The sequence below is a fragment of the Engystomops pustulosus genome, chromosome 8 (genome assembly GCF_040894005.1).
Source record: "Engystomops pustulosus chromosome 8, aEngPut4.maternal, whole genome shotgun sequence".
Classification (NCBI taxonomy): Eukaryota; Metazoa; Chordata; class Amphibia; order Anura; family Leptodactylidae; genus Engystomops; species Engystomops pustulosus.
In genome coordinates, this window is record NC_092418.1 from 126,531,720 (window position 1) to 126,551,820 (window position 20,101).

Genomic DNA, 20,101 nt, shown 5'->3' on the forward strand with positions numbered 1-20,101 from the left:
CGACCTTAAGACTGACGGGGCCACTGCGATTCCTGTCCGTAGAGTAAGTGGGCCCAATCTCATCAAGTGTCCTGCAGGTGTGGCCCAAAATCAGCACCTTATTAAGATCCGTTCACATGTTCACATGTGACAGTTTTGGTCACCGGCCATAAAGGTCACCGGCCATAGAGGTCACCGGCCATGGAGGTCACCGGCCATAGAGGTCACCGGCCATGGAGGTCACCGGCCATGGGGGTCACCGACCATGGAGGTCACCGGCCATGGTGGTCACCGCCCATAGAGGTCACCGGCCATAGAGGTCACCGGCCATAGAGATCACTGGCCATGGAGGACACCGGCCCTGGAGGTCACCGGCCCTGGAGGTCACCGGCCATGGAGGTCACTGGCCATAGAGGTCACTGGCCATAGAGGTCACTGGCCATAGAGGCTACCGGTCATGGAGGTCACCGGCCATAGAGATCACTGGCCATGGAGGTCACCGGCCATAGAGGTCACCGGCCATGGAGGTCACCGGCCATAGAGGTCACCGGCCATGGAGGTTGTACCGTGTCAGCAACATCTGAGTGGATCGTCACAATTCTCAGTTTCTCAAATGAAATGACCTAGAACTAAAGCCTTTCCATGATGAGTAGGTTGGATCGTTCTCATCCCTTGTTCCCTTCTGTGCCCACAAATACTCAGCTCCAATGTATTTCTGTGGTCGGCCCCATAATCCGACCTTCTCTACATTTATATCCAAAAGCCACAGACGATCCGGCCACCACCCCCATCCAACCCAGAACATGACTGCAAGACATCCCCTGACTAATACCCCGGATCTGGTGCCTTGTACATATAGTACCCTGAAATAAGTGGTGCAGGGTGACATCAGCCCAGTATGAGATTTTACTTTCCCTGGAATATTTTTTTTTTTTTTTTTAATTTTAAAGAAATATTTTATTGGAACTAAAAAAAGAAAGTATACATGCAATTGTATATAATAAACATTTTACATGTCTATCCCGAGTTTTCCATGATTTTTATGTTGGCACATCCAAGCCGATCAACTGTTCTTTGCAGTCTCCACTACTCTAATCTCCCTATAGTTAGCAGAGCAGCTTCCTTTCCCTTCCATAGGAGTTGAGTTGCACTTCTCCACCATGACCACTATACAGGGGGTGGCGCTGTCTGCTTCCAGTTCCTTCCACTATGTGGCTTTGGCTTGGGGGCTGTGGAGAAGTTTATGAATTGATATTAATGATCTGAAGAAAAGTCTGTCCTGATAAATAGACACTCACAAAGGGCACATGGTAAATGGGGACACGTGCTACTAGTGTTTAATTATGGGGGGGGGGGGTAATTAAGGAGCGGCTTTGTTATTCAGATACAGAGCTAGGAAAGAGATCTGAACAAGTGATGGGTCATTTGTGAAATGATGGGGTTTGGTTTCCAGTAATCAGCCGATCGCTCGCTTAACCCTGCCCATACCCTGCGCCATCTCAGGTGTTACTTGTGCGCCATCTCAGGTGTTACTTGTGTGCCATCTCAGGTGTTACTTGTGCGCCATCTCAGGTGTTACTTGTGCGCCATCTCAGGTGTTACTTGTGCGCCATCTCAGGTGTTACTTGTGTGCCATCTCAGGTGTTACTTGTGCGCCATCTCAGGTGTTACTTGTGCGCCATCTCAGGTGTTACTTGTGCGCCATCTCAGGTGTTACTTGTGTGCCATCTCAGGTGTTGCTTGTGCGCCATCTCAGGTGTTACTTGTGTGCCATCTCAAGTGTTACTTGTGCGCCATCTCAGGTGTTACTTGTGCGCCATCTCAGGTGTTACTTGTGCGCCATCTCAGGTGTTACTTGTGCGCCATCTCAGGTGTTACTTGTGTGCCATCTCAGGTGTTACTTGTGTGCCATCTCAGGTGTTACTTGTGCGCCATCTCAGGTGTTACTTGTGCGCCATCTCAGGTGTTACTTGTGCGCCATCTCAGGTGTTACTTGTGCGCCATCTCAGGTGTTACTTGTGCGCCATCTCAGGTGTTACTTGTGCGCCATCTCAGGTGTTACTTGTGCGCCATCTCAGGTGTTACTTGTGTGCCATCTCAGGTGTTACTTGTGCGCCATCTCAGGTGTTACTTGTGCGCCATCTCAGGTGTTACTTGTGCGCCATCTCAGGTGTTACTTGTGTGCCATCTCAGGTGTTGCTTGTGTGCCATCTCAGGTGTTGCTTGTGTGCCATCTCAGGTGTTGCTTGTGTGCCATCTCAGGTGTCACTTGTGTGCCATCTCAGATGTTGCTTGTGACCCATCTCAGGTGTTACTTGTGTGCCATCTCAGGTGTTGCTTGTGTGCCATCTCAGGTCTTACTTGTGACCCATCTCAGGTGTTACTTGTGCGCCATCTCATGTGTTACTTGTGTGCCATCTCAGGTGTTGCTTGTGTGCCATCTCAGGTGTTACTTGTGTGCCATCTCAGGTGTTGCTTGTGTGCCATCTCAGGTCTTACTTGTGACCCATCTCAGGTGTTACTTGTGTGCCATCTCAGGTGTTACTTGTGTGTCATCTCAGGTGTTGCTTGTGTGCCATCTCAGGCGTTACTTGTGCGCCATCTCAGGTGTTACTTGTGTGCCATCTCAGGTGTTGCTTGTGTGCCATCTCAGGTGTTACCTGTGTGCCATCTCAGGTGTTACTTGTGTGTCATCTCAGGTGTTGCTTGTGTGCCATCTCAGGTGTTGCTTGTGTGCCATCTCAGGTGTTGCTTGTGTGCCATCTCAGGTGTTGCTTGTGTGCCATCTCAGGTCTTGCTTGTGACCCATCTCAGGTGTTACTTGTGTGCCATCTCAGGTGTTACCTGTGTGCCATCTCAGGTGTTGCTTGTGTGCCATCTCAGGTGTTACCTGTGTGCCATCTCAGGTGTTACTTGTGTGTCATCTCAGGTGTTGCTTGTGTGCCATCTCAGGTGTTGCTTGTGTGCCATCTCAGGTGTTTCTTGTGTGCCATCTCAGGTCTTATTTGTGACCCATCTCAGGTGTTACTTGTGTGCCATCTCAGGTGTTACCTGTGTGCCATCTCAGGTGTTGCTTGTGTGCCATCTCAGGTGTTGCTTGTGTGCCATCTCAGGTGTTGCTTGTGTGCCATCTCAGGTGTTACCTGTGTGCCATCTCAGGTGTTACTTGTGTGCCATCTCAGGTGTTGTTTGTGTGCCATCTCAGGTCTTACTTGTGACCCATCTCAGGTGTTACTTGTGTGCCATCTCAGGTGTTGTTTGTGTGCCATCTCAGGTCTTACTTGTGACCCATCTCAGGTCTTACTTGTGTGCCATCTCAGGTCTTACTTGTGTGCCATCTCAGGTGTTACTTGTGTGTCATCTCAGGTGTTGCTTGTGTGCCATCTCAGGTGTTACTTGTGTGCCATCTCAGGTGTTACTTGTGTGCCATCTCAGGTGTTACTTGTGACCCATCTCAGGTCTTACTTGTGTGCCATCTCAGGTGTTGCTTGTGTGCCATCTCAGGTGTTGTTTGTGTGCCATCTCAGGTCTTACTTGTGACCCATCTCAGGTCTTACTTGTGTGCCATCTCAGGTGTTGCTTGTGTGCCATCTCAGGTGTTACTTGTGTGCCATCTCAGGTCTTACTTGTGACCCATCTCAGGTCTTACTTGTGTGCCATCTCAGGTGTTACTTGTGTGCCATCTCAGGTGTTACTTGTGTGCCATCTCAGGTGTTACTTGTATGTCATCTCAGGTGTTACTTGTGTGCCATCTCTGGTGTTACTTGTGTGCAATCTCATGTGTTACTTGTGTGCCATCTCAGGTGTTATTTGTGTGCCATCTCAGGTGTTGTTTGTGTGCCATCTCAGGTCTTACTTGTGACCCATCTCAGGTGTTGTTTGTGTGCCATCTCAGGTGTTACTTGTGACCCTTCTGAGGTGTTACTTGTGTGCCATCTCAGGTGTTACTTGTGTGCCATCTCAGGTGTTACTTGTGTGCCATCTCAGGTGTTACTTGTGTGCCATCTCGGGTGTTACTTGTGTGCTTGGGTTTAGGTTCAGGTACCCGAACCAAACTTCTGTGCAAGTTTTGGCTTAAATCGCCAATCACTAATCACTAATCCTGGACAACTTTAAATTTGGGCAATCCATTTGTTTTCCTCTAACAGCCAAGGGAAGGGAGAGGCGCCTGTGTGCGAGGAGCAGTATTTAGGATTATTTTCAAGCTATTTGGAAGCTTTTCGAGGAAAATTATTTGCTACAAATTGAAGAGGATCAATTAGCTTTCATATGTAACAGAACCCCATGGAGTAAGTGCGGGTTCCACTGTAATCTTTACCTGCCACCATTGTGCTGTATTTGAAGCAAATTATTCCGTAGGCTGTGAAAGCCGAGCTCCCCCTGTGCAAAGCAACAACATAGGGAGCGCTGCTGAATGTTTAATGCGGCTGTAAATATCACATAGAAGATCATGCGGCTCCGTCCCCTTCTGTGTCAGACGTGTGAGCGCAGAAACATGTAAAAGAGGTTAAACACGGCCTTGTAAAAAGCAGACGCTAAAATGGCGGCCGTCTAGTATATTCTCTTTTCGTGTTGTTTTAGGATGTTTTGTTCTTTGTATGGTTGGGCAGAGATTTAGATTAGTTGACTTAAAGGGGTTTTATGGGTTTGTCCAAAAACGTTTTTGGTGAAGATAAAAACCCCTCCCCAATCTCATGGTGTGGCCTCCAGTCAATATACTCCTGGTGGGAGCAGAAGAGGCGGGGCCTACATAGAGCATGACTGATTGGAGCAGTAGTCACTCGGGCTGTGGCCTGTAGCATACACAAAGAGACCAAGAGCCGCGGGTTTCTTCATTGAACGCTACAAACCCCTTTAAATTGTCTATAGGTCATCTTAAAATGTAAACATTTTGGATATGTGGGTGTCTCATTCTAGGAGATCCTCTTTGCTGTCTTGCTGAGGGTCACTAACCCTTTCAGGAATTTTGAGTTTAGGAGTCATAGACCCATGAGGAAAGGTCTTGGCTCCCAAAAAAGTCTTGTAATCTACTGTACTTTTGTGGCCTATTTTATGTCAAACATTGTCCCACCAGAGGTGTCCTGAAGGTGGACTAGACCTGTGGTTGCGATAGAGGGTTCTTTGGGGCTCATTTACTAAGGGTCCACAGAGCGCACTTTCGGCGGGTTTCCCACCAATTTCCGTTTTGCACTGAATTGCCCCGGGATTTTGGGGCACGCGATCGGATTTTAGCACATTGGCACCGGCTTGCATGCAACAGAAATCGGGGGCGGGCCCTCGGACAACCTGACGGATTCGGACAACGCGCGGGATTTAACATTTAGAAATGTGTTGCAAGACACGCACTTACAAGCACCGGGAAGAAGAAGGTGAACTCGGCGGGGAAGCGACGGATGCAGGAACTCAGGCGCACAACCTTAGTGAATCCCGGCCGGACCCGAATCCTCGTCGGACAACGCACTGCGGGATCGCGACAAGACCGGGTAAGTAAATCTGCCCCTTTGTGTTTAATTCAAGTAATCGGCATGGAGGACTAGGAAGCAAAGTGACTCCGGGACCTTCAGGTCCTGTTTACAAGATGACAAAGGGGCAAATACAGTATCACAGTATCGGACGTATTGTTGGATTGGCAGACGAACAGCCAATCCGGCAAATGTCTCGTAGCTGGGGGCGTTGATTTTCCCCAGGACCTGCCCCCCAGTAGTTAGGAAGTCACAGCACCTGCCCCCCAGTAGTTAGGAAGTCACAGCACCTGCCCCCCAGTAGATAGGTAGCCACTGCACATGACCCCCCCAGGAGATAGGTAGCCCCAGCACATGCCCCCAGTAGATAGGTAGCCACAGCACATGCCCCCAGTAGATAGGAAGTCACAGCACATGCCCCCAGTAGATAGGAAGTCACAGCACCTGCCCCCCAGTAGATAGGTAGCCACTGCACATGACCCCCCCAGGAGATAGGTAGCCCCAGCACATGCCCCCAGTAGATAGGTAGCCCCAGCACATGCCCCCAGTAGATAGGTAGCCACAGAACATGACCCCCCCCCCCAGTAGATAGGAAGTCACAGCACCTGCCCCCCAGTAGATAGGTAGCCACAGAACATGACCCCCCCCCAGTAGATAGGAAGTCACAGCACCTGCCCCCTAGTAGATAGGTAGCCACTGCACATGCCCCCCAGTAGATAGGTAGCCACAGCACATGCCCCCAGTAGATAGGTAGCCACAGCACATGCCCCCAGTAGATAGGAAGTCACAGCACATGCCCCCAGTAGATAGGTAGCCCCAGCACATACCCCCAGTAGATAGGTAGTGACAGCACATGACCCCCCCAGGAGATAGGTAGTGACAGCAAAAAACCAAAGGGAATACTCACCTACCTGCTCTCCTTCAGCGGCTTCTCATCACTCCCGCGCTCTTCTCTATGACCCAGGCTTAGGCAATGGTACCTGGGTCATAGAGAGGAGTGGACGCTGCTCTACATTATAACACGATCGCTATTAATCAATGATCTGCCCCCGAGCCACAGGTTCCCCACCCCCGCACTATTGGATTGCCTAATACCATGAATAACAAAAAAAATAAGAGTGCCAAATTTTTTCTCGATTGAACCTGAACTTCTGGCCACAGTTCTGGGCACAGGGATTGGAGCCCACAATGTTCTGCACAGACCCAAAGCTTGTGTCCACTCGTCAGTCTGACCCACCACAAGCCTCATTATGTGGCTCGGGGCTGGATGGCTCCTGGAGTCTTTGGGTTGCGTCTATCGTTCTCTCTATAGAAGTCGTTCATTTTATTATCCGTCACACCGGATGTTATCAGTCTCTGTAAAATAAAAGTGACGGATCCATCCAGCTCCAGGAGCAAAGGGGTTAAATATTCTGTCTGATGTAACATGAAGGCAGCGCGCGCCCGGCCTCCACTAAATGATGGAGGAATAATGATGAATTGTGCGAGGTCCATTATGTAAGCAGAATCATGCGAGTCTCTTAGCGCCTCCCGTGCTCGGCCGCCGCTGTGGCCGTGATCTCCGGAGGATTGTGTCTGAGCCTGGAGGAGGCTGATGAGGACATGCTAGAAATTCTGCCTAGATCGACATTAATTGGTTTGTTCTGTGTCTAGCATGGGCGCGCTCCCTTTGGGGTTCTTATACTCGTGCAACATCCCTGCCAACAAAATGACGGGGAGTAGTTGCAACAGGTGCCCTCTCCAGGTTAGGAGCTGATGGAGTCGCGAACCCTCCAGGAAGGTTCCAGACCCTGGACATTAGGTATTAGCAGCTGTAGATTCTGCCTGAACAGGCAAGGGTTAAGTATATGTGAATTGTCATCCAATTGTATTCCCCTATGTAAGATGGAGTGTGATTGGAGAGTAAGCCTCCACCTGACCAGGGTAATAAAACCCCTTGGACAGGGAGGGGCTAGTGGTCAGGGGCATAACTTGAGGGGGGCAGAGCGGTCGCAACCGGGCCCAAGAGGCTTAGGGGGCCCATTAGGTGTCACTTGAGGCTTCTGATTGAGTATTGGATGGACAGATCTCTCTCTCCTTTCCATCTTTAGTGTCAGAGCTGCCGTCATTTGCCTTGATCAGGGTTTAGGTTTCCTCTCAGCAGCTCTGGGACCCCGATCCCATCAACATTCATCTGTGCAGCTGGAGTTTAGGTCCTAAACCTGACAAACGTGTGACTCCCTGATGGGACTAGTGAAGGTCCCTACATCTGGCTTCAATATAGTAAGATGCAGGAGTCCAGGGAAAACTTACTCAGCCTGCTCCAGCGCCCGATTCCAGCACAGCGGAGCCGCAGCAGGGAGGTGACTTGTGTAAAATTCATTGAATAATTTGGCCAAGATTTCCAACTTTTTTCTACAGGAAGTGATAAGGACATTTTTGGGCATTGGCCCTAGACCCCTGTTGACCTCGTTGCAGTAACAATATCCCCCTGTAATTACTGTGTGATTGCATTACTGGTGTTATACTGTGCTAGAAGTGCTGCCTACCCCCGGAAACTGCTGTTGCTAGGTAGTCCTGTTATATAAGTGTCACCTTAGAATGTGTTATTGTAAGTGTTATGTAATGTGACAACTTTGCGACAAGTGTTCAACAGACGAGCACTTTATGGAATTATGAATTGGGATATTGGGCTTTATGTAGGAATGGATTTGTGGAATCATCTGATGTTGGTGGTTGGTGATGAGTTAGGCTGGTGATGGGTGGCTATGTGTAAGGCTGGTGATGGGTGGCTATGTGTAAGGCCGGTGATGGGTGGCTATGTGTAAGGCTGGTGATGGGTGGCTATGTGTAAGGCCGGTGATGGGTGGCTATGTGTAAGGCTGGTGAGAGGTGGCTATGTGTAAGTCTGGTGATGGGTGGCTATGTGTAAGGCTAGTGATGGGCGGCTATGTGTAAGGCTAGTGATGGGTGGCTATGTGTAAGGCCGGTGATGGGTGGCTATGTGTAAGGCCGGTGATGGGTGGCTATGTGTAAGGCCGGTGATGGGTGGCTATGTGTAAGGCCGGTGATGGGTGGCTATGGGTAAGGCCGGTGATGGGTGGCTATGTGTAAGGCCGGTGATGGGCGGCTATGTGTAAGGCCGGTGATGGGTGGCTATGTGTAAGGCTGGTGATGGGTGGCTATGGGTAAGGCTAGTGATGGGTGGCTATGGGTAAGGCTAGTGATGGGTGGCTATGTGTAAGGCCGGTGATGGGCGGCTATGTGTAAGGCTAGTGATGGGTGGCTATGTGTAAGGCCGGTGATGGGCGGCTATGGGTAAGGCCGGTGATGGGTGGCTATGTGTAAGGCCGGTGATGGGTGGCTATGGGTAAGGCCGGTGATGGGCGGCTATGTGTAAGGCCGGTGATGGGCGGCTATGTGTAAGGCCGGTGATGGGTGGCTATGTGTAAGGCCGGTGATGGGTGGCTATGTGTAAGGCCGGTGATGGGTGGCTATGTGTAAGGCTGGTGATGGGTGGCTATGTGTAAGGCCGGTGATGGGCGGCTATGTGTAAGGCCGGTGATGGGCGGCTATGTGTAAGGCCGGTGATGGGTGGCTATGGGTAAGGCTAGTGATGGGTGGCTATGGGTAAGGCCGGTGATGGGTGGCTATGGGTAAGGCTGGTGAGAGGTGGCTATGTGTAAGGCCGGTGATGGGCGGCTATGTGTAAGGCCGGTGATGGGCGGCTATGGGTAAGGCTGGTGATGGGTGGCTATGGGTAAGGCTAGTGATGGGTGGCTATGGGTAAGGCCGGTGATGGGTGGCTATGTGTAAGGCCGGTGATAGGTGGCTATTGGTAAGGTTGGTGATGGGTGGCTATGTGTAAGGCCGGTGATGGGTGGCTATGTGTAAGGCCGGTGATGGGTGGCTATGTGTAAGGCTGGTGATGGGTGGTTATTGGTAAGGCCGGAGATGGGTGGCTATGTGCAAGGCCGGTGATGGGTGGCTATGTGTAAGGCCGGTGATGGGTGGCTATGGGTAAGGCTAGTGATGGGTGGCTATGTGTAAGGCTAGTGATGGGTGGCTATGGGTAAGGCTAGTGATGGGTGGCTATGTGTAAGGCTAGTGATGGGTGGCTATGGGTAAGGCTGGTGATGGGTGGCTATGGGTAAGGCTAGTGATGGGTGGCTATGGGTAAGGCTAGTGATGGGTGGCTATGTGTAAGGCCGGTGATGGGCGGCTATGTGTAAGGCTAGTGATGGGTGGCTATGTGTAAGGCCGGTGATGGGCGGCTATGTGTAAGGCTAGTGATGGGCGGCTATGTGTAAGGCCGGTGATGGGCGGCTATGTGTAAGGCCGGTGATGGGCGGCTATGGGTAAGGCTAGTGATGGGTGGCTATGGGTAAGGCTAGTGATGGGTGGCTATGGGTAAGGCTAGTGATGGGTGGCTATGTGTAAGGCCGGTGATGGGTGGCTATGTGTAAGGCCGGTGATGGGTGGCTATGTGTAAGGCCGGTGATGGGCGGCTATGTGTAAGGCCGGTGATGGGTGGCTATGTGTAAGGCCGGTGATGGGTGGCTATGGGTAAGGCTAGTGATGGGTGGCTATGGGTAAGGCTAGTGATGGGTGGCTATGTGTAAGGCCGGTGATGGGCGGCTATGTGTAAGGCTAGTGATGGGTGGCTATGTGTAAGGCCGGTGATGGGTGGCTATGTGTAAGGCCGGTGATGGGCGGCTATGGGTAAGGCCGGTGATGGGTGGCTATGTGTAAGGCCGGTGATGGGCGGCTATGTGTAAGGCTGGTGATGGGCGGCTATGGGTAAGGCCGGTGATGGGTGGCTATGTGTAAGTCTGGTGATGGGTGGCTATGGGTAAGGCCGGTGATGGGTGGCTATGTGTAAGGCTGGTGATGGGTGGCTATGGGTAAGGCCGGTGATGGGTGGCTATGGGTAAGGCCGGTGATGGGTGGCTATGTGTAAGGCCGGTGATGGGTGGCTATGGGTAAGGCCGGTGATGGGTGGCTATGGGTAAGGCCAGTGATGAGTGGCTATGGGTAAGGCCAGTGATAGGTGGCCATTGGTAAGGCCGGTGATGGGTGGCTATGTGTAAGGCCGGTGATAGGTGGCCATTGGTAAGGCTGGTGATGGATGGCTATGGGTAAGGCTGGTGATGGGTGGCTATGTGTAAGGCGGGTGATGGGTGGCTATGGGTATGCCCAGGAGGACACTAGCACCCAGGAGGTCACTAGCACCCAGCAGGACACTAGCACCCAGGAGGTCACTAGCACCCAGGAGGTCACTAGCACCCGGGAGGACAATAGCACCCGGGAGGTCACTAGCACCCAGGAGGACACTAGCACCCAGTAGGTCACTAGCACCCAGGAGGTCACTAGCACCCGGGAGGACACTAGCACCCGGGAGGTCACTAGCACCCAGGAGGACACTAGAACCCAGGAGGTCACTAGCACCCAGGAGGTCACTAGCACCCAGGAGGACACTAGCACCCAGGAGGACACTGCCACCCGGGAGGCTGGTATTGGCTGGCTAGAGGAAATAATGAGTGTCACTTTCTTGCAGTGCTCAGCATCACTAGAAGAATTTCCTATGGAGCCAGGTGGGCTCTGCTGCATGTGCAGCAAAATAGCAATCTCTATGGTAGCAGCACACAGAGACACGATGTACTCTCACAAAAATCTCCAGGAACAGACCCAAATATCTAGACAAACCTTATATTTATAGGCTTGCCCGGTCTAGACAACCTGGGCTCGCCAGCCAATGACAAGCCTGGGAACCTGCAGGAGGATACATTTAACACAACTACAGGTGGTCCCCTACTTAAGGACACTCGACTTACAGACGACCCATAGTAACAGACGGACCCCTCTGCCCACTGTGACCTCTGGTGACCTCTCTGGATGTTACTATAGTCCCAGATTGCAATAATCAGCTGTGCGGTGTCTGTAATGAATCTTTATTGATAATCCTTGGTCCCATTACAGCAAAAAATGTGAAACTCCAATTGTCACTGGGGCCAAAATATTTTTTGTCTGGATCTACAATTATAAAATATACAGTTTCGACTTACATACAAATTCAACTTAAGAACAAACCTCCGGACTCTATCTTGTATGTAACTCGGGGACTCTAAGGGAGTTTTATGGAGATTTATGAAAAATATGGGACTTTAGTAGACAGTGGGTTCTCCGGTTCTGGACGACCCATCTATTTGTCAGAATCCCAAAATTTCATCTGTTTGCTCTGCCCAAATATGATTGACCTGTATCCATAAGAATTGTATGTATTTGCCTTCACATCAATCCCCTTGTGTCCTGTAGGGATCAGCAGATTCTTACACTAGCAGACCGTCCGATTCTGATGTGTCTCTGGAAGAAGACCGAGAAGCAATACGCCAAGAGAGAGAACAGCAAGCTGCGGTGCAACTCGAGAGAGCCAAGGTAAGTCACTCACCCAACACCACAGAAACTCACATATAAGGACATCGCGCGCTCTTATTTTTGGGCGTTTTGAGCATCTCTGCTGGTTATAGACTTTTAGCTTTATGCATTCAAGCAATCAGTGCTGTTAATTTCGACCCGAAATATGCTAATTGGGCTCTATACTGCGGTCCTAGCACTGCCCACTTGAAACAATGGGGGTCATTTACTAAGGGCCGATTCGCGGTTTCCCGACGTGTTACCCGAATATTTCCGATTTGCGCCGATTTTCCCTGAATTGCTCCGGGATTTAGGCGCACGCGATCGGATTGTGGCGCATCGGCGCTGGCATGCACGCAACGGAATGGGGCAGATTTACTTTCCCGGTCCATTCGCGATCCAGCGGCGCGTTCTCTGCGGTGGATTCGGGTCCGGCCGGGATTCACTAAGGCAGTTCCTCCGACGTCCACCAGGTGGCGCTGCTGCGCTGAAGTTCCCTGGAATGCATTCAAGTTTACCGGCCTATTTCTAGTGAAGGTGAGTGCAAGCTCCGCGCCACTTTTTTTTTTTTTTTAAATGCAGCGTTTTTTCTGAATCCGTTGGGTTTTCGTTCGGCCACGCCCCCCGATTTCCGTCGCGTGCATGCCAGCACCGATGCGCCAAAATCCGATCGTGTGCGCCAAAATCCAGGGGCAATACAGGGAAAATCGGCGCAAATCGGAAATATTCAGGTAACACGTCGGGAAAACGAGAATCGGCCCTTAGTAAATGACCCCCAATGTTGCCTAATTTGAATATTGGTTGCCAAAACAAATCACACTGATTACTCTGGAATGGTGGCGGATAGAGGAACAATTCCAACATTGGGGGTCATTTACTAAGGGCCCGAATCGCGTTTTTCCGACGGGTTACATGACTTAATGGGGCAGATTTACTTACCCGGTCCTGTCGCAATCCAGCGATGCGTTCTCTGTGGAGGATTCGGGTCTTCCGGGGATTCACTAAGGTCGTGCGCCCGATGTTCAACAGGTGTCGCTGCTGCGCTGAATTCCGTCGGAGTTCACGGAAGTTCACCAAGCCAGGCCGGGTGCAGGTAAGTGCGTGTCAAGAAACACATTTTAAAAAAAAAATACGGTGGTTTCTCCGAATCTGACAGGTTTTCCGATGGCCACGCCCCCCGATTTCCATTGCGTGCATGCCAGCGCCGATGCGTCCGATCGTGTGCGGCAAAACCCCGGCGCTAAACGGAAAAATTATGGTAACCCGACGTAAAAACGTGATTTGGGCCCTTAGTAAATGACCCCCAATCTGTGGAGCAAGGTCTATCAATGCAAAGAGAGGAACTGGGTGAATGTGCTAAAAGGTCTTTCACACCAGGAATACACAAGGTCAGATGTTGACTACTTTAATTGATGGTTTACAAGACATGCAATGAGTATCGGGATTGGGGTTACAGATCTCAGTCGGTTCCTTCTAGCAGGTGCATGGTTGTACTCAGTGTTGGACGGGCATAAGTTAGGCCTACCAGTGGGGGTGATCTTAAGGACCCACCCATCATAAAAAATCAACAATCTACAATATTGTAATCATCCAATATGAAATAGATCATGATACCAAATGATTACTCCATCCACTTCCAAATGAGGATCTTTGGGGCCCTCTATAAAATGTTAAAACCTGGGACCCAGCGGATTCTCTGCTGCTCCGGTGGGCCAGTCCGACACTCGTCCTTCTGCCTTCAGACAAAGAGCTGCAGAAAGAGCTCGGGACTAAACTTTGGATGTTATATCTTTAAGTTGGTAAAGTCAATGTAGGTGCATAACATTTGTGGCAGATTTTCATGCTGGGTCTTTGTGTCTCTAGACCAAGCCAGTGGCCTTTGCTGTGAGAACGAATGTGAGTTACTGCGGGGCGCTGGATGAAGATGTCCCGGTGCCGGGCACGGCTATTTCTTTCGATGCCAAGGATTTTTTACACATTAAAGAGGTAAATCTGGGATGGATTTCTCCTGCCACCAGCTAATAAAACATCAGCGCTCACACCGCAGCTTGTTAAGGCTAAAAGGACCCTCTGCCAGGTCCCCGGGGAAGGATGTGATTAACCTCTTCAGCACAGAAAGCTTTTCCCAGCCGTATAGTATGACGAGCTCCGCTACTGCAGAGAAATAAACCGGAAAAAGGTGTCAATACCGGAACAATCTCAGAAAAAACGCTTCAGTAACGTAATGCAGACTTCTTAATTCATTACCACAGTGCCATAAAGCAACACGCTATGGGGGGGGGGCATTTATTATTTTTGGCGCCAGGTGTTTTTTCTGTGGTGCACGGTCTTTATGTATTTGTGTGCAAATGGACAAATGACATTCATAAAAGGGGTTCAGAAGTTGTAGACTCAAGGGTGCACCCAGGTGGCTGAGTAAGACCCCCCCCCCCCGGGCCCGGGGCTGTAAGGATATTATGGCCCCTACAAGTCTGGAGTCACTTCCTACATCTGGTAGAATCAGCTTCTTGGGAGGACGTGTCCCTTCTGCTGCTTTCAGTCTGCGGTTTTAGGACCCTTGGAGGATCTTCAAAGGTCCTGAAATGGCTCCTATGTACATGTGTGTTGTGAGCAGGAACAGATGTATGAGGATGTCATGTATACAATTTGGTGGGTGGTTTGGGTGGCCATGGGCCCTCTAGAAGACTTGGGCCCCAAACTGCCTATACTATAATCCACTACTGGGTGCACCAGTCATTAGGCTCCTACCTACCTGCAGCGAGATGGGGGCCAGTATCAGTCACCTGCTACAAAACAGAACCTGGCACTGCTACTGGATGCGGCTGAGGGGGCGCTGGAAGTTTAGGTTCTCCCCTGGGTAGACTTGCTTTTTGTTGGTCTTATTATGCACCAAAAATTGGGCGCAGAAAGTGTTGGGAAATAGAAGCGAAGGACAAAGCGTCCAAATTGAGCAACAACAACTAAAAATAAGTGTATGAAATGAATGGTACTAAAAATGTTTCCTGTTTGTGTTGAATTGTAGAAATACAACAATGACTGGTGGATTGGGAGGTTAGTTAAAGAAGGTTGTGAGATCGGCTTCATCCCAAGTCCGCTGAGACTGGAGAATATCCGAATACAGCAAGAGCAGAAGAGAGGGCGATTTCATACAGGGTCAGTCCATTTCAGCAAAATTGTATAACTGCAGATGATAAAGGTAAACCTTGTTGTCAGGACCCGTCCAGCAAACGCGCAACCACAACCAGGCTTGGCGCTGTCTGAGCAGGTAAGTGGTTGTGGACTCACCCTGCGACGTCCCTGCGGGCTACAGCGCTGCATATAGCAGATAAACCGCCCTGGTAAGGGGGAACCCGCTATCAGGAACCTACCTGACGGTCCCTGAGTGATCCTACAAGGTGACAGGGAGACTTACCTCGTCAGGCGGCTGCTGGATGGTGGAGCGGACAGGTAACCGGAATACAGGTATAGGTCAGTGATCACACTGGTAACAGACACCAACACAGGACTGACAGGTAACGGGAATACAGGTATAGGTCAGTGATCACACTGGTAACAGACACCAACACAGGACTGACAGGTAACGGGAATACAGATATAGGTCAGTGATCACACTGGTAACAGACACCAACACAGGACTGACAGGTAACGGGAATACAGGTATAGGTCAGTGATCACACTGGTAACAGGAACCAACACAGGACTGACAGGTAACGGGAATACAGGTATAGGTCAGTGTTCACACTGGTAACAGAGACCAACACAGGACTGACAGGTAACGGGAATACAGGTATAGGTCAGTGATCACACTGGTAACAGGAACCAACACAGGACTGACAGGTAACGGGAATACAGGTATAGGTCAGTGATCACACTGGTAACAGGAACCAACACAGGACTGACAGGTAACGGGAATACAGGTATAGGTCAGTGATCACACTGGTAACAGGAACCAACACAGGACTGACAGGTAACGGGAATACAGGTATAGGTCAGTGATCACACTGGTAACAGGAACCAACACAGGACTGACAGGTAACGGGAATACAGGTATAGGTCAGTGATCACACTGGTAACAGGAACCAACACAGGACTGACAGGTAACGGGAATACAGGTATAGGTCAGTGATCACACTGGTAACAGGAACCAACACAGGACTGACAGGTAACGGGAATACAGGTATAGGTCAGTGATCACACTGGTAACAGGAACCAACACAGGACTGACAGGTAACGGGAATACAGGTATAGGTCAGTGATCACACTGGTAACAGAGACCAACACAGGACTGACAGGTAACGGGAATACAGATATAGGTCAGTGATCACACTGGTAACAGGAACCAACACAGGACTGACAGGTAACGGGAATACAGGTATAGGTCAGTGATCACACTGGTAACAGGAACCAACACAGGACTGACAGGTAACGGGAATACAGGTATAGGTCAGTGTTCACACTGGTAACAGGAACCAACACAGGACTGACAGGTAACGGGAATACAGGTATAGGTCAGTGATCACACTGGTAACAGAGACCAACACAGGACTGACAGGTAACGGGAATACAGGTATAGGTCAGTGATCACACTGGTAACAGGAACCAACACAGGACTGACAGGTAACGGGAATACAGGTATAGGTCAGTGATCACACTGGTAACAGACACCAACACAGGACTGACAGGTAACGGGAATACAGGTATAGGTCAGTGATCACACTGGTAACAGAGACCAACACAGGACTGACAGGTAACGGGAATACAGGTATAGGTCAGTGATCACACTGGTAACAGGAACCAACACAGGACTGACAGGTAACGGGAATACAGGTATAGGTCAGTGATCACACTGGTAACAGACACCAACACAGGACTGACAGGTAACCGGAATACAGGTATAGGTCAGTGATCACACTGGTAACAGGCACCAACACAGGACTGACAGGTAACGGGAATACAGGTATAGGTCAGTGATCACACTGGTAACAGGAACCAACACAGGACTGACAGGTAACGGGAATACAGGTATAGGTCAGTGATCACACTGGTAACAGGAACCAACACAGGACTGACAGGTAACGGGAATACAGGTATAGGTCAGTGATCACACTGGTAACAGGAACCAACACAGGACTGACAGGTAACGGGAATACAGATATAGGTCAGTGATCACACTGGTAACAGGAACCAACACAGGACTGACAGGTAACGGGAATACAGGTATAGGTCAGTGTTCACACTGGTAACAGGAACCAACACAGGACTGACAGGTAACGGGAATACAGGTATAGGTCAGTGATCACACTGGTAACAGGAACCAACACAGGACTGACAGGTAACGGGAATACAGGTATAGGTCAGTGATCACACTGGTAACAGAGACCAACACAGGACTGACAGGTAACGGGAATACAGATATAGGTCAGTGATCACACTGGTAACAGGAACCAACACAGGACTGACAGGTAACGGGAATACAGGTATAGGTCAGTGATCACACTGGTAACAGGAACCAACACAGGACTGACAGGTAACGGGAATACAGGTATAGGTCAGTGATCACACTGGTAACAGGAACCAACACAGGACTGACAGGTAACGGGAATACAGGTATAGGTCAGTGATCACACTGGTAACAGGAACCAACACAGGACTGACAGGTAACGGGAATACAGATATAGGTCAGTGATCACACTGGTAACAGGAACCAACACAGGACTGACAGGTAACGGGAATACAGGTATAGGTCAGTGTTCACACTGGTAACAGGAACCAACACAGGACTGACAGGTAACGGGAATACAGGTATAGGTCAGTGATCACACTGGTAACAGGAACCAACACAGGACTGACAGGTAACGGGAATACAGGTATAGGTCAGTGATCACACTGGTAACAGGAACCAACACAGGACTGACAGGTAACGGGAATACAGGTATAGGTCAGTGATCACACTGGTAACAGGAACCAACACAGGACTGACAGGTAACGGGAATACAGGTATAGGTCAGTGATCACACTGGTAACAGGAACCAACACAGGACTGACAGGTAACGGGAATACAGGTATAGGTCAGTGATCACACTGGTAACAGACACCAACACAGGACTGACAGGTAACGGGAATACAGGTATAGGTCAGTGATCACACTGGTAACAGGAACCAACACAGGACTGACAGGTAACGGGAATACAGGTATAGGTCAGTGATCACACTGGTAACAGGAACCAACACAGGACTGACAGGTAACGGGAATACAGGTATAGGTCAGTGATCACACTGGTAACAGGAACCAACACAGGACTGACAGGTAACGGGAATACAGGTATAGGTCAGTGATCACACTGGTAACAGGAACCAACACAGGACTGACAGGTAACGGGAATACAGGTATAGGTCAGTGATCACACTGGTAACAGGAACCAACACAGGACTGACAGGTAACGGGAATACAGGTATAGGTCAGTGTTCACACTGGTAACAGGAACCAATACAGGACTGACAGGTAACGGGAATACAGATATAGGTCAGTGTTCACACTGGTAACAGGAACCAACACAGGACTGACAGGTAACGGGAATACAGGTATAGGTCAGTGATCACACTGGTAACAGGAACCAACACAGGACTGACAGGTAACGGGAATACAGATATAGGTCAGTGATCACACTGGTAACAGGAACCAATACAGGACTGACAGGTAACGGGAATACAGGTATAGGTCAGTGATCACACTGGTAACAGGAACCAACACAGGACTGACAGGTAACGGGAATACAGGTATAGGTCAGTGATCACACTGGTAACAGACACCAACACAGGACTGACAGGTAACGGGAATACAGGTATAGGTCAGTGATCACACTGGTAACAGGAACCAACACAGGACTGACAGGTAACGGGAATACAGGTATAGGTCAGTGATCACACTGGTAACAGGAACCAACACAGGACTGACAGGTAACGGGAATACAGGTATAGGTCAGTGATCACACTGGTAACAGGAACCAACACAGGACTGACAGGTAACGGGAATACAGGTATAGGTCAGTGATCACACTGGTAACAGGAACCAACACAGGACTGACAGGTAACGGGAATACAGGTATAGGTCAGTGATCACACTGGTAACAGGAACCAACACAGGACTGACAGGTAACGGGAATACAGGTATAGGTCAGTGATCACACTGGTAACAGACACCAACACAGGACTGACAGGTAACGGGAATACAGGTATAGGTCAGTGATCACACTGGTAACAGGAACCAACACAGGACTGACAGGTAACGGGAATACAGATATAGGTCAGTGATCACACTGGTAACAGGAACCAATACAGGACTGACAGGTAACGGGAATACAGGTATAGGTCAGTGATCACACTGGTAACAGGAACCAACACAGGACTGACAGGTAACGGGAATACAGATATAGGTCAGTGATCACACTGGTAACAGGAACCAACACAGGACTGACAGGTAACGGGAATACAGGTATAGGTCAGTGATCACACTGGTAACAGAGACCAACACAGGACTGACAGGTAACGGGAATACAGGTATAGGTCAGTGATCACACTGGTAACAGGAACCAACACAGGACTGACAGGTAACGGGAATACAGATATAGGTCAGTGATCACACTGGTAACAGGAACCAACACAGGACTGACAGGTAACGGGAATACAGGTATAGGTCAGTGTTCACACTGGTAACAGGAACCAACACAGGACTGACAGGTAACGGGAATACAGATATAGGTCAGTGATCACACTGGTAACAGAGACCAACACAGGACTGACAGGTAACGGGAATACAGGTATAGGTCAGTGATCACACTGGTAACAGGAACCAACACAGGACTGACAGGTAACGGGAATACAGATATAGGTCAGTGATCACACTGGTAACAGGAACCAACACAGGACTGACAGGTAACGGGAATACAGGTATAGGTCAGTGATCACACTGGTAACAGAGACCAACACAGGACTGACAGGTAACGGGAATACAGGTATAGGTCAGTGATCACACTGGTAACAGAGACCAACACAGGACTGACAGGTAACGGGAATACAGGTATAGGTCAGTGATCACACTGGTAACAGGAACCAACACAGGACTGACAGGTAACGGGAATACAGGTATAGGTCAGTGTTCACACTGGTAACAGGAACCAACACAGGACTGACAGGTAACGGGAATACAGATATAGGTCAGTGATCACACTGGTAACAGGAACCAACACAGGACTGACAGGTAACGGGAA

At 49.8% G+C, this 20,101-nt stretch overlaps 1 protein-coding gene across 2 annotated transcripts in view; it reads left to right on the forward strand.

The window, feature by feature from the left end:
- Window positions 1-20,101, forward strand: part of CACNB4 (calcium voltage-gated channel auxiliary subunit beta 4) — a 194,208-nt gene that overhangs the window by 57,754 nt on the left and 116,353 nt on the right. For both annotated transcript variants that reach the window (XM_072122516.1, XM_072122517.1), the window contains 3 exons: window positions 11,736-11,855; window positions 13,698-13,820; window positions 14,857-14,987. In XM_072122516.1, coding sequence (XP_071978617.1) covers window positions 11,736-11,855; window positions 13,698-13,820; window positions 14,857-14,987 — 374 coding nt within the window. The remainder of the gene's footprint in view (window positions 1-11,735; window positions 11,856-13,697; window positions 13,821-14,856; window positions 14,988-20,101) is intronic.